Source organism: Cannabis sativa, chromosome 4 (assembly GCF_029168945.1).
Source record: "Cannabis sativa cultivar Pink pepper isolate KNU-18-1 chromosome 4, ASM2916894v1, whole genome shotgun sequence".
In the NCBI taxonomy this organism is placed as follows: domain Eukaryota; kingdom Viridiplantae; phylum Streptophyta; class Magnoliopsida; order Rosales; family Cannabaceae; genus Cannabis; species Cannabis sativa.
The window spans coordinates 63023793-63042542 of NC_083604.1; the positions used below are offsets into that span (position 1 = coordinate 63023793).

General features: G+C 34.1%; 2 protein-coding genes across 7 annotated transcripts; one reads left to right on the forward strand and one right to left on the reverse strand.

Annotated features, from left to right (window-relative positions):
- The first annotated feature begins 690 nt into the window (after nucleotides 1-690).
- Nucleotides 691-5239, forward strand: LOC115712851 (uncharacterized). Of its 6 annotated transcripts, none has more exons than XM_061114271.1 (5): nucleotides 697-1046; nucleotides 1144-1194; nucleotides 1929-2977; nucleotides 3791-4670; nucleotides 4998-5239. In XM_061114271.1, exons 3-5 carry the CDS (start codon nucleotides 2009-2011, stop codon nucleotides 5003-5005), a joined length of 1857 nt encoding a protein of 618 aa, XP_060970254.1. In that variant the 5' UTR covers nucleotides 697-1046; nucleotides 1144-1194; nucleotides 1929-2008; the 3' UTR covers nucleotides 5006-5239. The 6 variants fall into 6 exon arrangements, with proteins under 6 accessions (XP_030497103.1, XP_060970254.1, XP_060970252.1 ...); XM_061114269.1 differs by having other exon boundaries at nucleotides 700-1046; nucleotides 4972-5239; XM_030641243.2 differs by lacking the exon at nucleotides 1144-1194 and having other exon boundaries at nucleotides 691-1046.
- A 1562-nt stretch (nucleotides 5240-6801) lies between these two features.
- LOC115714633 (probable xyloglucan galactosyltransferase GT17) lies at nucleotides 6802-8908 on the reverse strand. Its single transcript, XM_030643379.2, has one exon. It carries the CDS (start codon nucleotides 8510-8512, stop codon nucleotides 7007-7009), a length of 1506 nt encoding a protein of 501 aa, XP_030499239.1. The 5' UTR covers nucleotides 8513-8908; the 3' UTR covers nucleotides 6802-7006.
- Nucleotides 8909-18750: the final 9842 nt, after the last annotated feature.

Here is an 18750-nt window from a genome sequence, read left to right on the forward strand (position 1 = left end):
ATTAAATTGGGTTTTAAAATTTTCATTCTGTATTGCATGTTTGGTGGCGAATCCTTGATTGTATTTTGGAATCAATTTTGGCTTGTTCTTCAATTGACATTGCCTATGATGGAATTTATTTAATTAATTTTATTTTTTTCAAAATAAACATTTATATGGTAAGTACGACGTTAAGGTAATCAGAGAAAAAGAAAAGTACCGTTAATGAAAAAAAGAAGTATGAACACATTCCACATGTTTATTTTTATCTTACTATCACAAGTAATTGATTAAGAAAAAACTTTGTATATATATAAAAAAAAATCAGCAAACCAAACAAAAAAAAAAATAACGGCTGAACAGAAAATTTATTTCAAATTTAAAGAGATTCAATATTTTCTTTTTGGAAAAAAAATCTAAATTCATGTGCTGTATGATTTATTGTTTTACCATATGATCTTTAAAAAACAATGAAAACAAAAATAGTACTACATGATCTTGAAGAAAAAAAAAAAGTATTTAGAGATTTTTTTAAGGTGAGATTTTATACATATAGTATTCATGTACTACATGATCTCAAAATTTTGTTCTCTCTCAAGAAAAAAAAAAGAACAATAATTTTGCCTTTTCTTTTCTGTAATTTAAGGTAAGCGCGTGAAACATGAGAGCGTGGTAGAGTTTTTTTTTTTTTTTTGTTAAATAGAGCGTGGTAGAGTTTAAATACTTTATAAAGGAAGCGAAATATTTTCAGACAATGGTAGTAAGTAGTAGTATGTTGAGTATTAAATGTTTGAACAGTGCAACGTTTCATACATAGCCCAGCAAATGATCTTGTCCGGCTGTCAGAATCAAACGCACCCTTAAAACGCCGTCGTTTCACCCATATTTTCGTTCACATCCACTTCTTTAGCCCTGACTGAAGTGAAAAAGAAAAGAAGAAGAAGAGCTCAGCTAATCAAAGTCAAAGAAAGCAAAGTAATAAGCTTTTTCCCTCCCAGACTGAAAGAGAGAGAGAGAGAGAAAGCACTTTCCTTTTCATCTCCAGTCTTCAAAAGTACTTATTCTAGGTATGTATTCCTGTTTTATTTGATATCTGTTTTCTTTTTCTTCCATGGGTTTGTTTCTGATTGTTTTTTTAGTATCTAAAGGCTTTTCTCTTTGAAGGTTTAGTGTGCTAGTGTATTGATTTTCATGGGATTTGAAGTTCGTTTACAGGTGGGAGAAGTTAGGGTTGGGATCTTCTTGTTCTTATTTTGATCTGTCTCTTTGGAAATGTGTAATTCTCTACATAAAGTTGTAGTCTTTAGATCTGTTTCATTTGATTATTACTTGCTTTCAGAGTGAGAAAATCACTCGCTTATTGTTTGAAAATTTCATAGAGAAATTGTAGTGCTTGTGGCATATTCGTCAGCTATTCTATCACGGATTACTAAGAAATGGTTTGAAGTTTTCATTTTTATTTATTAAAGTAGAATTGTTATTATAATTATTATATTGGGGAAGAAAGTACATTTTTTTCCCCTTGAGAATGATAAAATAAGTACCAACAATTTTATAGTTTGATATGTATTAGTTACTACTTGGTGTAATATGATTGATTTTGACATCAACTGAACTTGTAGACAGTTTAAAGTTGTTATTTCACTCTTTGGCTGGTAGGAAAGTAGCTTGATCTTTTAAAATGATATTTAACTAGTATGAAAACTTCAGGATTTGCAAACAGAGTATCGCAGGATTGGGAATATTAGTGTTTTGAAATTCACGAGCTTATAGAATGGGAATACTCTTACATGTTATATGAAAATTGATTTATGCACGCACAATATGGTTAAGGAACCGAAGCTTGTTAGTCATTCCTTATTGTTGTTGTCATTATCAGTTAGTGTACTGTGATTTATATTGGACATGAGATTCTGCTGGATGCTAAGACAACATGCCATTTCATGCAGTATTGGCACGCTTAGTGGATTTATATCAATTGAAGAGTTGGGTGGATGCTATATGAATATCGAGTAACAAATTTCTGAGCATGGATAAAGTTTCTTCTGACTGTCCATACCCGGGATGCTTCTTTTGTGTCATGAAGGAAGGTAATCCGAGCAAACGTAGAGCAAGCATCTTGAAATTTTTTAGGGACCTCCCTGCGCAGGATGATGATGGTCAGGTTCTCCCTATCAGTGGCCTTTGGAATACTGCCATGGCACATCCAAATGATCCTGAGTTCATTGAGTTGGGGATATTTGAATGCATGGCTGCACTTATATGGAAAGGTCTAAAGAATCGTCGCTGGCTTTCACATGACCAGAATATATACATTCCTTACTATGCAGCACATATCATTGGATCCTATACCATGAACATGGAAGAATTCGCTGAAAACTCTGTGCACGCAGGGGTTATTCCTCCCTTGGTTGAACTTTTGAGGGGAAGGTTAACTTGGGTTGAGCAGAGAGTAGCTGTTCGAGCTTTAGGACACTTGGCAACTTATGGCAGCACCTTTTCTGCTGTAGCTAGTCATGGTGAAATTCTTGAACTTTCGATTCAACTAGCAACGAGTTCACTGGAAATAGTATACTCACATTTCTACCAATATGTTGATAGAAGGTTAAGCTATCACTGTGATTTGCTCACACGCGGCATGGGTGGGGTCGAAATGGAATCCAGGAAGGCAGAGGAGTGGGCAAGCCAGTTGCAGTGCTGGTCGCTGCAGCTCATCAACTGTTTTGCTTTCAAACCAGAGTTTCTTCCTACCATTTGCAAGCCTGAATTCTTGATAAAGCTACCTGGCATGTGGGGTGGACTTGTTAATGAGAATTCACCAGCTGGTATAGGTTTACTAAGAACAATTTGTCATCATAAGCTGGGGAGAGGACCTGTTGCCAGCTGTCCGGGTATGATTGAAGCGTTATGTAACATTGCTCGGTCGTCAGATGATTGGCAATACATGGCTATTGATTGTCTTCTTTGGTTGCTTCAAGATCCAAATACATGTCATAAGGTGAGTGTCATGTGCTAAATGAGCCGTTTACATCATCTCTTAGCTGTATAGCCCTTCATTTTTGTTATGTTTTTATATTGTTTTCTTAGTTTTAGTAGTAAGTTAACCTATTTTTTATGCCTGTAGAAGTTTGCTGTTATTCACAATGTATCTTACTGTCACTGTAATTGTGCCCTCTTTTGATGTTGAAAAGACATAACATTTTTGTTTGTTCTGTTCCCGAAACAACAGGGAAGGAACATAGTAGTAAAATAATTATTTAGGAAACCCATATAATATTGCCAGTGCAAGATTAAAGGTTGTGAGGCAAATTATTTATGTGTATTGTGCCTCACTAAACATGACATGAGTAATGCTTTCTTAAGCTTATTTTTTTGTTGAAGCAGGTGACTGTTTTCTTAGATATATTTATTTACATAATTAGATAATGCTTTAATTTCTCTCCTATGTGTTTGACGAGGAGCAGAAGGAAAGTTTTGAGCTTGCTAGTTTCATTCAGATCCATCTATTGTGTGAGATAGTGTAGTCTATAAACCTTCTCATGATGCTTTAAAATGGGAAAGCTCTATTCTCATTGTATGAAAACATGTCACTAAAGAATTTTTTCAATGTTATTGTTTGAAATGGGAGTGTCATCTTATTTAGGCTAATTTTTAGCAAATATTTGGCATGCGGCATACTGTGGCCAAGTACTTGTAATATGCTCTTACCAAATTTTCACATCATACTTAGCTAATAACAGATCTGACTGCTGGATTGTTTTTACTTCAAACTCTTCTATACCATCCTGATGCTAGTACATTTATTGTATAGGTGATTGATAAGGCAGTACCGACACTTGTAGACCTTGCTGAAATCACAACACTAGGTGATCACAAGAAACTTGGAGACTCCATTGTTAATGTTCTTCAGGAATGTATTCAGTCATCAGGGACAGGTCGTAACTCTCTAAGCAGTCGCACTAAAGAAATTATTGAAGAACTATTAAGTTCCAGACAGAGATTGAAGTGGGAAAAGACTATGCCCAAAGAGGATCTCCATATTAAACAAGCGGCTGCACTAGTAGTCAAGCTTGAAGGAAATTCTATGTTCTCCTCGGGAAACATAGCTGGAGCTGCATCAAAGTATTCGGAAGCACTGTCATTGTGTCCTGTGAGATCCAAAAAGGAGAGAGTTGTTCTTTACAGTAACCGTGCTCAGTGTTATCTACTGTTACAACAACCGGTTGCTGCCATAAGTGATGCTACACGTGCACTATGTCTTCACAACCCTCTTAACCGTCATGCCAAAAGCCTTTGGAGAAGAGCTCAGGCGTATGACATGCTTGGTTTAGCAAAAGAGAGCTTGTTAGACGCCATTCTGTTTATAAATGAGTGTTCTCAATCAAATGATCCTGATCTGTCACTGAGGCAAAATAAGGTTCCTGACTATGCTGAAAGATTAGTCAAAAAGCAAATGCGTGCTGCATGGCTGTTTAGAGAGGCAGCCATCAAACATGGCGGTGTGCACTGTGAGGGTGATGCTGGTGAGATTTATGGGCAAGAAACTGATGATTCTGAATGGGAGACAGCCAGTGAAAGTGATATAGGCAATGATGGAAGGGATGAAATGGGTGACGACGATGATGACGATGATAGTGAATGGAAGAATGAGGGTGAGAGGAAAGATAAATATGACAAACCATCTGTGAAAGGTACTGTTTAATAATTCAGCTCATTATATCTCTATATATTATGGGACACCTGAATAAATTCTTAAATAGTAAAATTATCTAATTGGGTACTGCTCATCTTATTCTTATCAACCATATATCGGCTGATCAAAATCTATTTCCATAATAGCATTGACTACAGCCATGTTAATATTGTCTTCGAAGATAATAGTACTTGTCTCTTTTTTAAATCAAACGAAAAAGTCTAAACACCTGTTGTATTGTGTTTAATTTTATAGTCATAGATGTCTAAAGACTATGCTAAAATACTTTATTTGTACAGACCTAAAGCATGGATACAATGTGCAGCTCGTTGAAGATGAACAGTAGAACTCGAAGCTTATATCGAAGCATGTTGGCAACAACAGAACGGGAAAGATGAGCAAGGAAAGCGTTCATCAACAAGTACCCTTTCTGAGGTTCAATTGTCAAATATCCTCCCCTTTGTCATATATTGAAGAAAATGAAAGATATTTGTGTCAAATTCAAACTTAACTTTTATTGTGAATTCCTTTTGAAACATTATTCCAATTTTTTTTCATGTTTAGAAAGCCCAAGTGTAGAAAAAGTAGAAAAACAAAAAATTAAAATTTTGAGTGCAGGAGACCTTTTTTTTTTTTTTTTTTTTTTTTTTTTTTTTCAGTTTTTGAGTGTGGTACGAAGCTTGATTGTGTATATGGAAAACGTCTAGGGAATTATTTGGATTTAAATCTATAATTTTGTCAATAGTTGAATGAGATATTTTGAGTTTCTTATACACTGCCGCAATTTATGCAATTAAACATTCAGCTAGGAATTTTTCTGGGGTAGGTTGCCGAATTAAATAAATAGAAAAATATTGAATAAGCCAACTTGCTTACTCACATGTGTTTTTTTTTTAGATGAAGCTTACATGTGTTTTCTCCTCATTGGAATCAACCCTATTTAAATGTTGTTGTGCTGTGTTAATGTACTATATTCATCATAATTCTTAATTTATTAGTTTAGGAATGCACAAGACCATCTCTTATAAATTGAGTATAATATTGTTGACTATTTTTTGTAGTAGTATTAGGTGTAAACCAGTACCTACAGATTGTGGTCTAATAAATTGAGCAGTGTGGCCTAACAAGTATGGTAAATTTAACACATTTTGCATTACTATTAAAAGTATTATTTTGTTAAAAGTAGCTTAAGAAAATAATAATATACCATTTTTATATATAGGATTCTATTAATGGTGATACTCTATCGTAGACGTAGTTGGAGTGGCTTCTTTATAGATTTATATACAAATTCATCTATTACTTTATCTTTTTCCAACCCATCATTTCATTTTATATCTACATTTGTCTTTTTAAGTGACTACACACGAATTGAAGTGGGATTAAATTATCTATACATACTAGTACTACATAAAATCACTGCTTGAATAGTCGCTCTCTTTCAAGTTCCCTACATACACTACTCCTTGTCGGTGGTCAACATGAATTACCAATTCTTGACTTGCACTTTTCTCTTTTCATTTTTCTAAGAATCCTCTTGTATAAAATGACCTGTTTATTTCTATATATACATACAAAATCATGCACTAGTTGCGTTTGCATTTGATATTTTTTAATTCCTACTACACCACACGTGTTTGAAGTGGAGTCTTATACTAGACCACATTGGTTTATTTATTCCATAACATCAATAATGAGTGGACCTCGCAGTTTCCTACCACTATCTTTGTTTTTTTATTATTATTATTATTAAAAAAAATACCATTATCTTGGTTTTACACCTATTTAAGGTTTTTTTCTTTTATTTTCTGAGCACTGTTTTTATTTAGTCTTTCTTTTACTAAGAAATAATAATAATAATTAAATTAACGAGAGTTTCCATTTAATTATCTATTTAAATTTGGCAATTTACACCTCGCGCGCTTCTGTATTTATTTATGACTAATATTCATTTGGATAATTTTTTTCTTTGCAATGTTCATTTGGATAAATGTTAATTATTTGTTTCTTTAATCTTTTTTCTTTCTTTCTGCTGTCGGTGGTTTATAAGTGGAAGCCATGAAAATCATTGTAATTGGCTAGACAGGAACAAAAATATTCACTAACACAAAATAACATAGAAATCAAAGTGAAATAAAAAACACGTTAGTTAATTATTTACACTAAAATGGAAAATGAAAGAAAAGAATTGAAGTTAAGTGTCGGCAATCACCGGAATGCATTTATTATACAAAACAACCTAAAGAAATATTCGAAATTCTCTTTTTGTACTGTAACTCATGAATTTATTTAAAACTGGGAAAAAAAATTAATAATATATTAAAACCTAATTAATTAAGCTAATTTGAACTGTACGTGGTTGGCAAGCGCCGCCAAAGCCACGTCGACGGCGTCTTCAAACCCGGTTCCAGTGGCGTTCGGGTGTGTATACGTCAACCTCGGGATCAACCCTATAACTTTCTCTCTCATCCGCTCCACTCTCTCTCCAGGAATCTTGGCAAGCTCTTCCTCGATTCTCCGGCTGTCCTCGCTCTTCTCATCGAAGAAGACCGAGTACTCACTTGTATCCTCCGGCAAAAACCACCGGTACTGGCTATATGCCGTGTGCTGCGAGAAGAACACGGGAATACAACCGGCGAGGACCGAGTCAAACGTTGACCGCCGCGTGAACGAGTCCCCGGGCGCCTGGAGACAGAAAACGGACCGGCTCATGACGCCAATCACATGGGCCGGGTCGTGACACTTAGACCCGCATTTCAAGAGCTCGCACCGGGTCGACCCAGCGCATTGAGTGATCAACTCGTCTCTTATGGCCGCCTTCTCCAGACCCTTCCTGGGCCCACCGATGAACGAGAACAGGTGGGGCCGCTTCGAATTCCTAACCTTTTCCTGCCACGTAAGCACCTCTTGCCACGTGGACGGGTGGAAGTATGAAGGGTAAGGAATACCGTGCTGGTTTGACCCTTGCCAGGGCTGCCTCTCCACTGTCAGCACCGTCATGTTTTTAACGGCGGGGAGGTTGAGGAGACAGTTGGCGCCGAAGTCGTTTCCCTTTGTATTCCTCATGAAATCCCATGCGGTGCGGCCTAGAGCAAGGAAGTGGTCCTTACCGTGGTTCCGTTTCCACCACGGCTTCTCTTGGAGAAAGTCAACCAATTGGACGGACAGCGCGTCCCGCTCCGTCAGATTGGTTTCGCGGAATTTGCTCGACGCGTCGAGACCGCCGTAGAAAGGAACGTAGAAGATTGTTGCCCGCTCCGGATCCCACGTCCGGCACGCGTGATTCTCCACGCGCGCGTGGAAGATCATCTCGGCGATGAACTGGTGGGTGGCGTACCAGCTGGGCCTAGTTGAGGTGGACGGCGCCGAAGACGAGCCCAGTGGTGTGATGGGCCGGCCCAGACCGCGATTCGCGACGTGGGGGCACATGTCGGTGTAGACATTGAGTTTTCGGCAGCGTTGGAGAAGGGCGATGTTGAATTCTGGTGGCAAATCGTACACGTAGATGGACAGATTGCCGTTTTGGCAAGTCTGGACCCATGGTAGTTCAGCTTGTTTTCGTAAGAATCTGTTGTCGTTTTTGGTTAGTATTTCAACTGGGTGTAAGATTTTGTTGTCGTTTTTGGTGAGTGGGAATCGAAAGGAGAGGAGAAGAAACCATGCCAAGAGAAAGAGGATAACGAAAACAATGTATTTGAGGCGGGGATTGTTGTTGAGAGTATTAGTAATGAAGAAAGTTACTGATGGTGATTGATCTTTGCTGATTTTGCTGTTGTCGTAACAGTTCTTCTTCTTCTCCGCCGTCCATGAAGCTGGAGGGCTTTGCTTTCTGAAAAACATTAAAACGAAGGGTCGTATGACGTGTAGGAGGAGCAATCAAAACAAGAAAAGTGGTCTTTAATGGCGGTATTAGTGATAGACAGACAAGGGTGTGAACTTTTGTGATATTGAAGAAGAGCTATTAAAGCAGTCAGCAGTTTTTGGTGAGAAATTCAGGAAAATTTAATAAAAACAATTCAAATAAATAAAACTCCCAAATTATGTAGGGACGGATGATGAAGACGAAACTACTACTATCGTACGCAGATGACAAGGTTTTGGAGTCTTTCTAAGTATTCTACTCGAACAATACTTTTACAAACAATTAGATAAAGGGATTTACCATGTTGCCCTTTATATTGCTGTCTGTATTATTATTATTAGGTATAATAATTTCGTATGGGTACACTGGCATTATACAGCTTAATTAAAATTCAAAATTTTATGCAAATATTCTTAAATAATATATGGTCTTCAATCATGAAAGCGCTCCAAATCAAAGAAAATGTTATAAGAAATACGTCTGAGGAATGACGACTTTACCGGGCGAGGTGTAGACTGGCAAATAGGCACTAAGGGTAATTGTGTAAAATGCGAAAAAACAAAATGAGAAAAGTGTGTGACCACAGCACAGCATAAGGCAGAAAGTGCGTAATAATGGCAAATTGGTAATTACGGTGGGAAATTGAAGTTGAGCGAGACAAAAGAGGAGGACTTAAGCACATGCAGCTTCTACGTGTTCCAATCCCCAAAGACATCGGTTACTAAATAAGCATTAACAGTTCAACGACAAACAGTAACTTAAAAACTAGGAGCAATAATTAATTAGACTAATACAGATATGCTGGGCCGACTGGGCGGCTGTGTGTATGAACATTGTCTATTTATATTTCCAAACAATTTTATTTTATTAAAATTATATAAAAAAACTGTGTATAGAAATAATTATGAGGTTTAATTGTATCGTAGTAAATATAGATGTTTGAAAATTGGTTCTTAAACATTTTTTTACTAATTAATCCGCAAAACATAACTTTTGACAAAGTGTTCTTTAAACTTGAACAATACTAAACGCCAGTTTAGTACAGTTGTCCTGTGGGAAAAATAGTTGTAGCTGTGCTGTGAAGAAAAAAAACTGTAGCAGAATTGTGGAGAAAATCTGAGGTAAGTGTTTGATAAATTATAATTTTTAAAGTGCTGCGAGTTGTTAAAGTTTTATTATAATAATGATAATATTTTAATCTAGTTCGTTATAATCACAAATATATATAAAAAAATATGTTATATAAAATTTTTATTTTTTAATATATTTTTAATTATTTTTTTCTATAGTATAAATTTATATGCATTTGATAAAAATAATTTTTAATATTTTTATATTATATTTTTATCATTTGTAAAAGATAAAATTGTAGATTATAAGAAACATAAATTCATATTATTTGTTAATAATACAAATATAAATATAAAATATTTTTTAAAATAAAAAAAATTAGAAATTAAAATATTATTTATTTTTAAATATTTTTTCATTTAAAATTATTTTTATTTTTTATAATATATAATAAATAATTAAATAAATTTTTAGTAAAAATAATTTATTATAGAATCTTTTAATCAAAATAGTTTTTTCTAAAGGTTGGGTTGTACCAGCGGTAGCTTTTCTATAAATTCTTCAATAAGCTGGTTTTTAACTGCTTACCAGGGCCGTCTCAAGGTGTTAAGAGGCCTATGGCGAAATCGAAAACGGGACCTTTTTTTATAAAAAATTAAAATAAATATTTTTTTTATTATTTTTGCTCTGAGGTATTATTTATTATTGAATTATTGACACAATATAATTAACTATTTTATCTCCATATAATAAATAATTTTTTTCACACATAACCAAACTTAATGTAATATTTGATTATAATTAATAGCATCTTTATTGAAGTGTTATATATTTTAGGACTTTTATATAAAAAAAAAAAAAATCAATACTATGTAAAAAATTATGTTAATTTTTTTTTAATATATGTTATAAGTTTTTATAAATTTAAGAAGTTAAATAAATTAATAAATGTACTTTTTATTTAAGTTATACTATTCTTGTTAGTTATTTTTTTAAAAATATTTGATTTATTTATTTTTCTTTTGAAGAAAGATCATCAACTTTATTAATTGCAATTGAAACCAAAATTGTGCTGTAAGCTTTTTTATGAAAATTGTTGAACCAAAATTTATATATATATATTTTATATATATTGTTAATTTTAGTTTTTCGGGGCCTCCAAAATTGTGGGGCCAGGGGCCTCAACCCCGGCTGCCCCACCCTACGGCCGGCCATGCTGCTTACCAAACACTTTTTTGTCACAGTTTTTTTGAAAAAGCAGCTTTTAGCTTTTTTAAAAGTTGTGTCAAACGAGCCCTAAGTACTGCAATGGTAATTTTGTTGCTTCATCTCCGATGGAAGATGTATAATTGTGTTATATTTGGCACAAAAAATAGTTTTGTGGTAAATTTACACCAAAATTTTAGCTTTGTACTCTAATGCACTATTATAAAATTTTGATGTAAAATTTAATATCTAATTAATATGTTATTAAAAAAAATAAAATCTAATAACTTTATAATCAATTTTATTATTATTATTTTAATGTGTAAGACAATAAAAAAAATAATATAAATATTTCATAATTTAATGTAATAGTTAAATACACTAATAAAATAATAGAAATGACATGAATATAAATGAAAAAGTAGTGCATTTATTGTAATATAAATTTTACATCATAGCAAATGTTGTGCTAAATTTGGCATAAAATTTACTATGTGCCAAATTTACATCACTTTTTCGCACACCATTAATAGAGCACACTTTTTGTTAAATGAGGTATATTTTAGCTTTTCACTACTTATTTACACTTCTATTAGAGATACTTTTATATTTACTTATTTATATTCTTTTAACATTTTATTTTGGTTAATTTTAAATATTTTCTTTTTTATTTATTTTAATAATTTAATTTATTTATTTTTTTCAATAAATTTTCATATATATTGTTAAATATTTAAAATGTAATTTATTTATATGTATATTTTAGTAGGGAATTTAACATGTTATACTAAAAAAATTACACAAGCTTTATAACTATACTATCATATTATAAATTTTTTAAATATTTTTTTTAATTCTTTTTCATTCCAAAAATACCTTTCTTTAAAACTAAAAAAAAACTCTCATTCATCTCTCTCTCTCTCTCTCTCTCTCTCTCTCTCTCTCTCTCTCTCTCTCTCTCTCTCTCTCTCTCTCTCTCTCTCTCTCTCTCTCTCTCTCTCTCTCTCTCTCTCTCTCTCTCTCTCTCTCTCTTAGCCGGACCTCAACCACGACCTTAGACCTCAGGCCAGACATTCATTTCTCCACCACGACCTCAGGCCGAACCTCCCACACACTAAACCAACGTCCCCATTCATTTTTCTCACCCAAAAGCAATGGGTAAGTACTTTTTATGAAAAATATTATTAGTTTTTATTATATTTATTGTAATTTGTATGGATATGCACATTCTTGATTGTATTTTGTACACTTTGTGTTTTGATTTGAAAGTAGACTATGATCTATTTTTTGTATTTTTTTTTCTTGGTTTTTTATTTTTTTGCGATGTTTAAACGATAATTGGCAATTTTGTGCAATTTTCAAAGGTTATGGATGAATCTATGCGACATTTGAACGATGCTATTGCAATTTTGTGCAACCGAAATCAATAATTTTATACGATTTATGGGCAATTTTTGCGCGATGTTTGCGTGATTTTCACTTGTTGTGTTTCTTGTGCGACATTATGCGATATATTTTTTTCTTGTGTGATTATTGCGGGATATTGTTTAATTTTTTATGGATATCTTGTTGCCTTTTGTTTGCGACATTATGCAATATGTTTTATTTCATGTGCAATTATTGTGAGATATGATATGCTGATGTTTTCTGTTTATTTTTGTTTTGTTTGTGGTTTTTTTTTTGATAGATTCAATTGCATTTGTGCCTATACTATATGATGATGTTTGGACTATGGAGGGTTTTAACTGGGTATTCAATTCCCCAAAAAGTAAGACAATGATGTTTGACATTGACACTACATTAGAAAAAGTGCATGAAGTTTTGTATGAAGAGTTGGATGTGGATTATTTGGTGTATGAACTGAAATTAGAATTTTGTTACATGTACATGAAAGACACCAAGTTTCCACCACAGGTTTAAGTGAAAGATAGTCAACTACGAGTGTTCTTGAGCATGAAGGCCAAAATGAGTGGACAACTTGTTGCCACTATTTGTGACTAAGGTGTGAAAGAATGTGAATTTAGAGCCTACTCCCCCAAATGCTCCCCCAACTGTAACCCTTCGAAGTTTGGTTGGGACCTTTGTCCCTGAAACTGATCTGTGGGTTGGTTTGAATTGGCAACTTTCTACTAATATAGATGATCACAGAGCCAATATTGCATTTGGTCATTCAGATGAGTTTGATGCTCCCTTTTACAACAACGATCCTGAGGTATATTTAGGTGGGAATGAATATGTGGCTATAGAGGTACCTCCCCTGAGGATAAAACTAACTCCAAGTAACCAAGGAGAGCGATAAAGAAAACCCTCCCGTAGTGAGAATTACCAAATACCAGGAGCTAGTAGTAATTGGCCATGTCATTCTATAAGTACTCCTTCAGTTTCTACAAAATTGAGACCTCTTATGTGGACAAGATAAGACATATAAGAAAATAATGTGTATACAATATCTCTTAGTGGCACGCCTTTAGGGGAGATATATCTTGGCAAGTTGGACAAAACAGAAAGAAGAATTGAAGAATGTAGTGGGAAGGTATGTACTGCAAAAGAATTTTGAGTGGATGTAAGTAAGTCTGGCACTGATGTGTTTTACGTTACTTGCATGGATGAAAATTATAAAATGGAAATTAAGGGGGAAGAAGAAGGCACATGTGAAATGTTTGAGATTACTGTGTTCCACAATGAACACACATGTAACCTGGATCTTAGAAATTCTAATCACCGTCAAGTAGCACCGTGAGTTATTAGGCGCATTATTAAGAACAAGTACACATCAGATGGAACTAACTACAAGGAAAAAGACATACAGAGGGATATGTTTGATGAGTATGGCATCAATATGAGTTATGAGAAGGCTTGGAGGTGTAGAGAGAATGAATTTATGTATGTGAGGGGTACTCCAGTAGAATCTTATACGAAGTTATATGGTTACTTCTACATGCTAGAACAGAAGAATCTAGGTACTATTACTGACATTGTGAGAGAGGATGACCGATTCAAGTACTATTTTTTGTCACTCGATGCTTGTAGGAGGGGATTTAAGTTTTGTCATCCTGTGATTAGTATTAACGGAACATTCTTGAAGACAAAGTATGGGCGCGCAATGTTAGTTGTTGTTGCGTACGATTCAAACAACCAATTATTTTCGGTAGGCTTTGCAATTATTAACAGTGAGAATCACGACTCTTGGAAGTATTTCTTGTGGTAGTTAAAGAAAGCCATTGGGGTGGTTGAAAACCTTATGTTCATATCGGATAGGCATCAAAGCATTGAACATGTTGTTGAGGCTGTTTTCCCAGAAGCATGCCACTGTGCATGCTTTAAGCATATTACTATGAATGTCGTTCACAAGTTCAAGACTAATGTATGCAACAAGAAAATATGGCTTGTAGCTTACGCATGGAACAAGACAAAATGTGATAGACATTTTGAGGTGCTCAAACAAATGGATCCTACCATTGCTACATACGTCGAGCAAATAGGGTTTAAAAATCAAGTTGAACTTCAACTAGGCTTACCCATCATGCAAATAGAATTTGATTGGGGAAGAGAATAACAATTATTGACCCACTTTCTGCAACAATCTGGTATTGTTCACAAAGTCTCTTGCCCTCACACACATGAATAAAATGGAATTGTGAAGAGGAAACATAAGCACATAGTTGAGAGTGGATTAACTCTTCTTTCTCTGGCTAGTATGCCTCTTAAATTCTAGGATGAGACTTACAGGTCTGTTGTATTTCTCATCAACAGAATGCCCTCTCCACTTATCAATAACTTAAGAAGTTCTATTTAATGTCAAACATGATTACTCTTCCCTCAAGGTGTTTGGTTGCTTATACTATCCAAATCTTAGACCATCTAACAAGGTCAAACTTCAATATAGGTCTCAACCATGCACCTTTCTTAGGGATAGCCTAGGTCACAAAGGCTATAAATATCTTTCAAATGATGGAAGAGTGTACATTTCTAGAGATGTCCTATTTGATGAGCTTGTTTTTCCCTTTGCATCACAAAACACACAAAATCCTACTTCCAATTCAAGCTCACAGCCTGCTACTTCAGCTGTTCCCAATAGGATACCTCATCCATTTCCTCCTCCTTGCTTCAACCAATCCATGCAATTTGTTCCTCAGGCTCCTAATCAACCTCTTACCAATGTTTTGAATACCGGTAACACTGCTGTCAAGACACAAACTAATGTTAATAATGTAGATGCTCACATAGAAGTTGCAGCAACTTGTGGCTCCTCTAATCAGGAACTGATTGCTTCTTTACCTATTCAGCCTCAACTTTCTACCACAAATTTTTATATTGAGTCTACTGCACTTGCTCCTGCTCAAGTTCCAACTATTGTGCCTACACAAGAACCTACTGCTGCACCAGGTGATCTCACTGTTAATCAGCCTACTCAGACTTCTGATGATCCCATTGTTATCAATCATCCTATGAAAATAAGAGGCAAGTCAGGTATCAGAAAGCCAAAGTTTCTAATGGCTTCTCTCACTCTAGCTTCAGTCAAAAGTGCTTTAAAGGATTTTAAATGGTTTGCTGCTATGGCTGATAAAAATAATGCCTTGAAGAAAAATAAAACATACAGTCTAGTTAATCTACCCCCCATTAGAGAGCCTATATGTTGCAAATGGGTGTTTCGAGTAAAAGAAAATGCTGATGGTTCTGTTGATAGGCTTAAGGCTAGGCTTGTAGCCAAAGGATATCATCAACAAGCTGGATTTGACTTTCATGAAACATTCAGCCCTGTGGTAAAACCTGTCACCATAAGAATGGTTCTCACCATTGCTCTATCTAAAACTTGGACTATAAGGCAACTAGATGCGAATAATGCCTTCCTTAATGGGGATCTTAATGAAGACATTTACATGGTTCAACTCCCAGGGTTTGTTGATCTTAAATATGCCAACAAAGTGTGCAAATTACACAAGGCAATCTATGGTTGTTGCGATATTTTGTACACGCAAGTGTACGTATCGTTTCAAGTAGTAAACTCACCAGGAGTGAGGCCGATCCCACATGGAGTGCAGTTAAGTACGTGAAAATTAAACCTTTACTTCTATTTGGTTGAATGGAAATTAAGAAAGAATTAAAAATAAGGAACTAGTAAGAAACAATTATTCAAGAAAATGGACAGTTAATAAAAACTAGGGCTTCGATTTAAATTGTTTCTATTGATTATGACCTAATATGATTATCTTCGTAATATTAATTTCTATGCAATAGCATGTTTACTAAGGTAATTTATAGTCTTCTCAGATATATAAATCTCAATTACATGCAAACTTTCTACTCTCGTGATAAATTTAACATGCAACAGGTATTAAACACAGAAACCTTATAAGCTATCTAAACCATATAGGTACTCTGGCCCTATATCGAAATTCAGTTTTATTTTACTATAGCATAATTGACACTCACTTCTCAGATCTCGAATAAAAATCATAGACAGTTAATTGGTGGCCAGACAATTAAAAGTAAATAAGTACGAATGAAATAAAATACATAGAAATTAGGGGGAAAATAAATCATATTAAAACCATAAAACAATGTTAAACAATTTCCATCTAACCCTAATAAAGTGTTTAGCTACACAAGTTCATGGAAGCAAAATCACACATATTAACTTTAAGAAAGAGAAGAAGATAGAGAACAAAATAATGCTGAAAACCCTCTGCAGAATGCCTCCAGTATTGACTTCTGTCTCTGAAATTCGTACTTCATGCTGCGGCCCGTGTTGGAGGTGATTTTTCTACTGCGTCGACTGATAGTATTTTGGCCATAACTCTCTCAATATTGCTCGGAATTGGACGATTCAAGATGTTGCGGAAAGATAAAAGAGAGATATAGAACTTTTATGTTTTGAATTTTTCCAAAATCTAATCAGATTTGAATTTTCAGCTATTTTAAATATCATGATATTTTTATCTTTTTCCCATCGTTTTCTCTGATATTTTTCTAATCTTCTTCTATTTTAAATCTGCACAAATAAAAGATAACAAGCGTAAAAATGCTCCAAACACGATGAAAACTCAATTAAAAATATACTAAACTTAATCTAAAATTAATACTAAAAATAACCTAACAATGGTCTCAAACAGGCGCTTAGAGCTTGGTTTGAGAAGGTGGCTACTACTCTCATTTAGCTTGGATTTAAACCAGCCAAGATAAATTATTCACTATTTACTTTCATCACAGAAACCATCACCATCTATATTCTCATCTATGAAGATGACATCCTCATCATAGGAAGTCACCCTGCAAAAGTTTCCTCTTTAATTGCTGCTCTAAACTTTAAATTTGCACTAAAAGATCTTGGTGTCATGAATTGTTTCCTTGGGATTCAGGCTATTTATACATCAGATGGTATGGTTCTTGATGTCGCCTAATTAGTTACATTGCGGTCGCGGTAGTAAACGGGCTATATGTCGTATCCTCAGGGAGGTAAATTACCACTAAAGATTAGTTTAGTAAGTAGAAAATGATAGAAATGTGAATGAATTAAAAATAATAAAATGGTGAGTGAAAGGGTGTGATCAGATAAAAAGCTTGGTAAGGTAGAAATGTAGTTATGCAAATCTTATTCTAATACCGATATTAATCCAAAATGCAGTTGCAATTCTACACCATTAATTACAACTGAAAGATATATATAATAAAAGCGCAAATTAAATAATCTTGCATAAATTGAATCTCACCTCTAACTTAACAAAATATCATATTATATATCATAAATCGACAAAATACCACTATTGGCAGAATGCAGTAAACGACATACAATATAATAAATATACCAAAATATTAATAGCCTAACTTACATAAGAAAAGCATGACTGAATTTATATAAAAGATACTATTAACTTTGGAAGAAAAATTAGAAGATGAAGAACAATTTAATAAATGAGATATGGAGATGAAGCACAAAAGAATCAATATCAATAATAGAAATAAGAATTACAAAAACTACACTCTAACCTCACCAATATTACTATTCTAATACACTCATTTTTGTCACTAAAATAAGTATAGATAAAATAGTAATAAGAGAGAAAAATAAAATGACAAAATAATTTTCTACTCTCTCTAAAATCTGATGCCTTTTATACTCTCATGGACTCTTATTTACAGTGAACATTTGCTCCCAAATTCATATTTTTCGTGTGTTATCTAGTGGAGAAAATGGCTTAAAAAGCTGATGAAAGAGTAGTTCATGCTTGTCATTTCAGCTGGAGAAAATGGGAATGAGAGACAGAGGACACGTGTTGTGCTTCTACTGGTAGCGTCAGTGTTGGAATTTATTTTACCAGGATCTTAGATCTACTCACAAGTATGTTGATTAATACCCTAAATATAAACTTCTAAAACGATAATAAACACATATAAAGTTAAGAAAATCTTACATTGGTTGCAGCAGAATAATATGTCTCCTTCCACTCAGATTTCTAACCCTTGTATCCTTTCTGTCGCAGAGTATTATCAAGATCTGAGCCCGAATGTCCTTCTCTTTGAATGTGATCCTTCACAGTATTCCAATCTATGATTGAGGTACCACTTGCTGTGTGTGGGCACTACTCTATCACTAGGAGGTTTCGAAATTATGAAAAAGAAAAGAGAGAGAGAGAGAGAGAGGGTCGGCTATAGAGAGAAAGTGGAAGGCTCAGTTTTTCTGAAAGGCAATCTTAAGAAACTGTTATTTTTGACTGAGCCATCACTATCTATTTATAGGCAACTACTAGGTTTAGGTTAGTAATTATTTGACATTAAAATAATGAAAATATTAATTGGAAAAAACCAATCAAGTGGCCGGCCATAGGTGTTAGTGGGCCTCACTTGGATTTTGAAGTTTTCACAATTTTTATTTCTAGTTTCTCAAAAATGCCAATTTTCCAATTCTAACCATTTAAATGCCAAAACTAATTATTTAATA

Bases quoted from the DNA above. Each gene is read 5' to 3' on its own strand.
- LOC115712851 (XM_061114269.1), top strand. From the start codon at position 2,009: ATGGATAAAGTTTCTTCTGACTGTCCATACCCGGGATGCTTCTTTTGT. The intron at 2,978-3,790 runs GTGAGTGTCATG...TTTATTGTATAG, and splicing joins ATCCAAATACATGTCATAAG to GTGATTGATAAGGCAGTACC. The intron at 4,671-4,971 runs GTACTGTTTAAT...TTATTTGTACAG, and splicing joins TGACAAACCATCTGTGAAAG to ACCTAAAGCATGGATACAAT.
- LOC115714633 (XM_030643379.2), bottom strand. From the start codon at position 8,512: ATGTTTTTCAGAAAGCAAAGCCCTCCAGCTTCATGGACGGCGGAGAAG.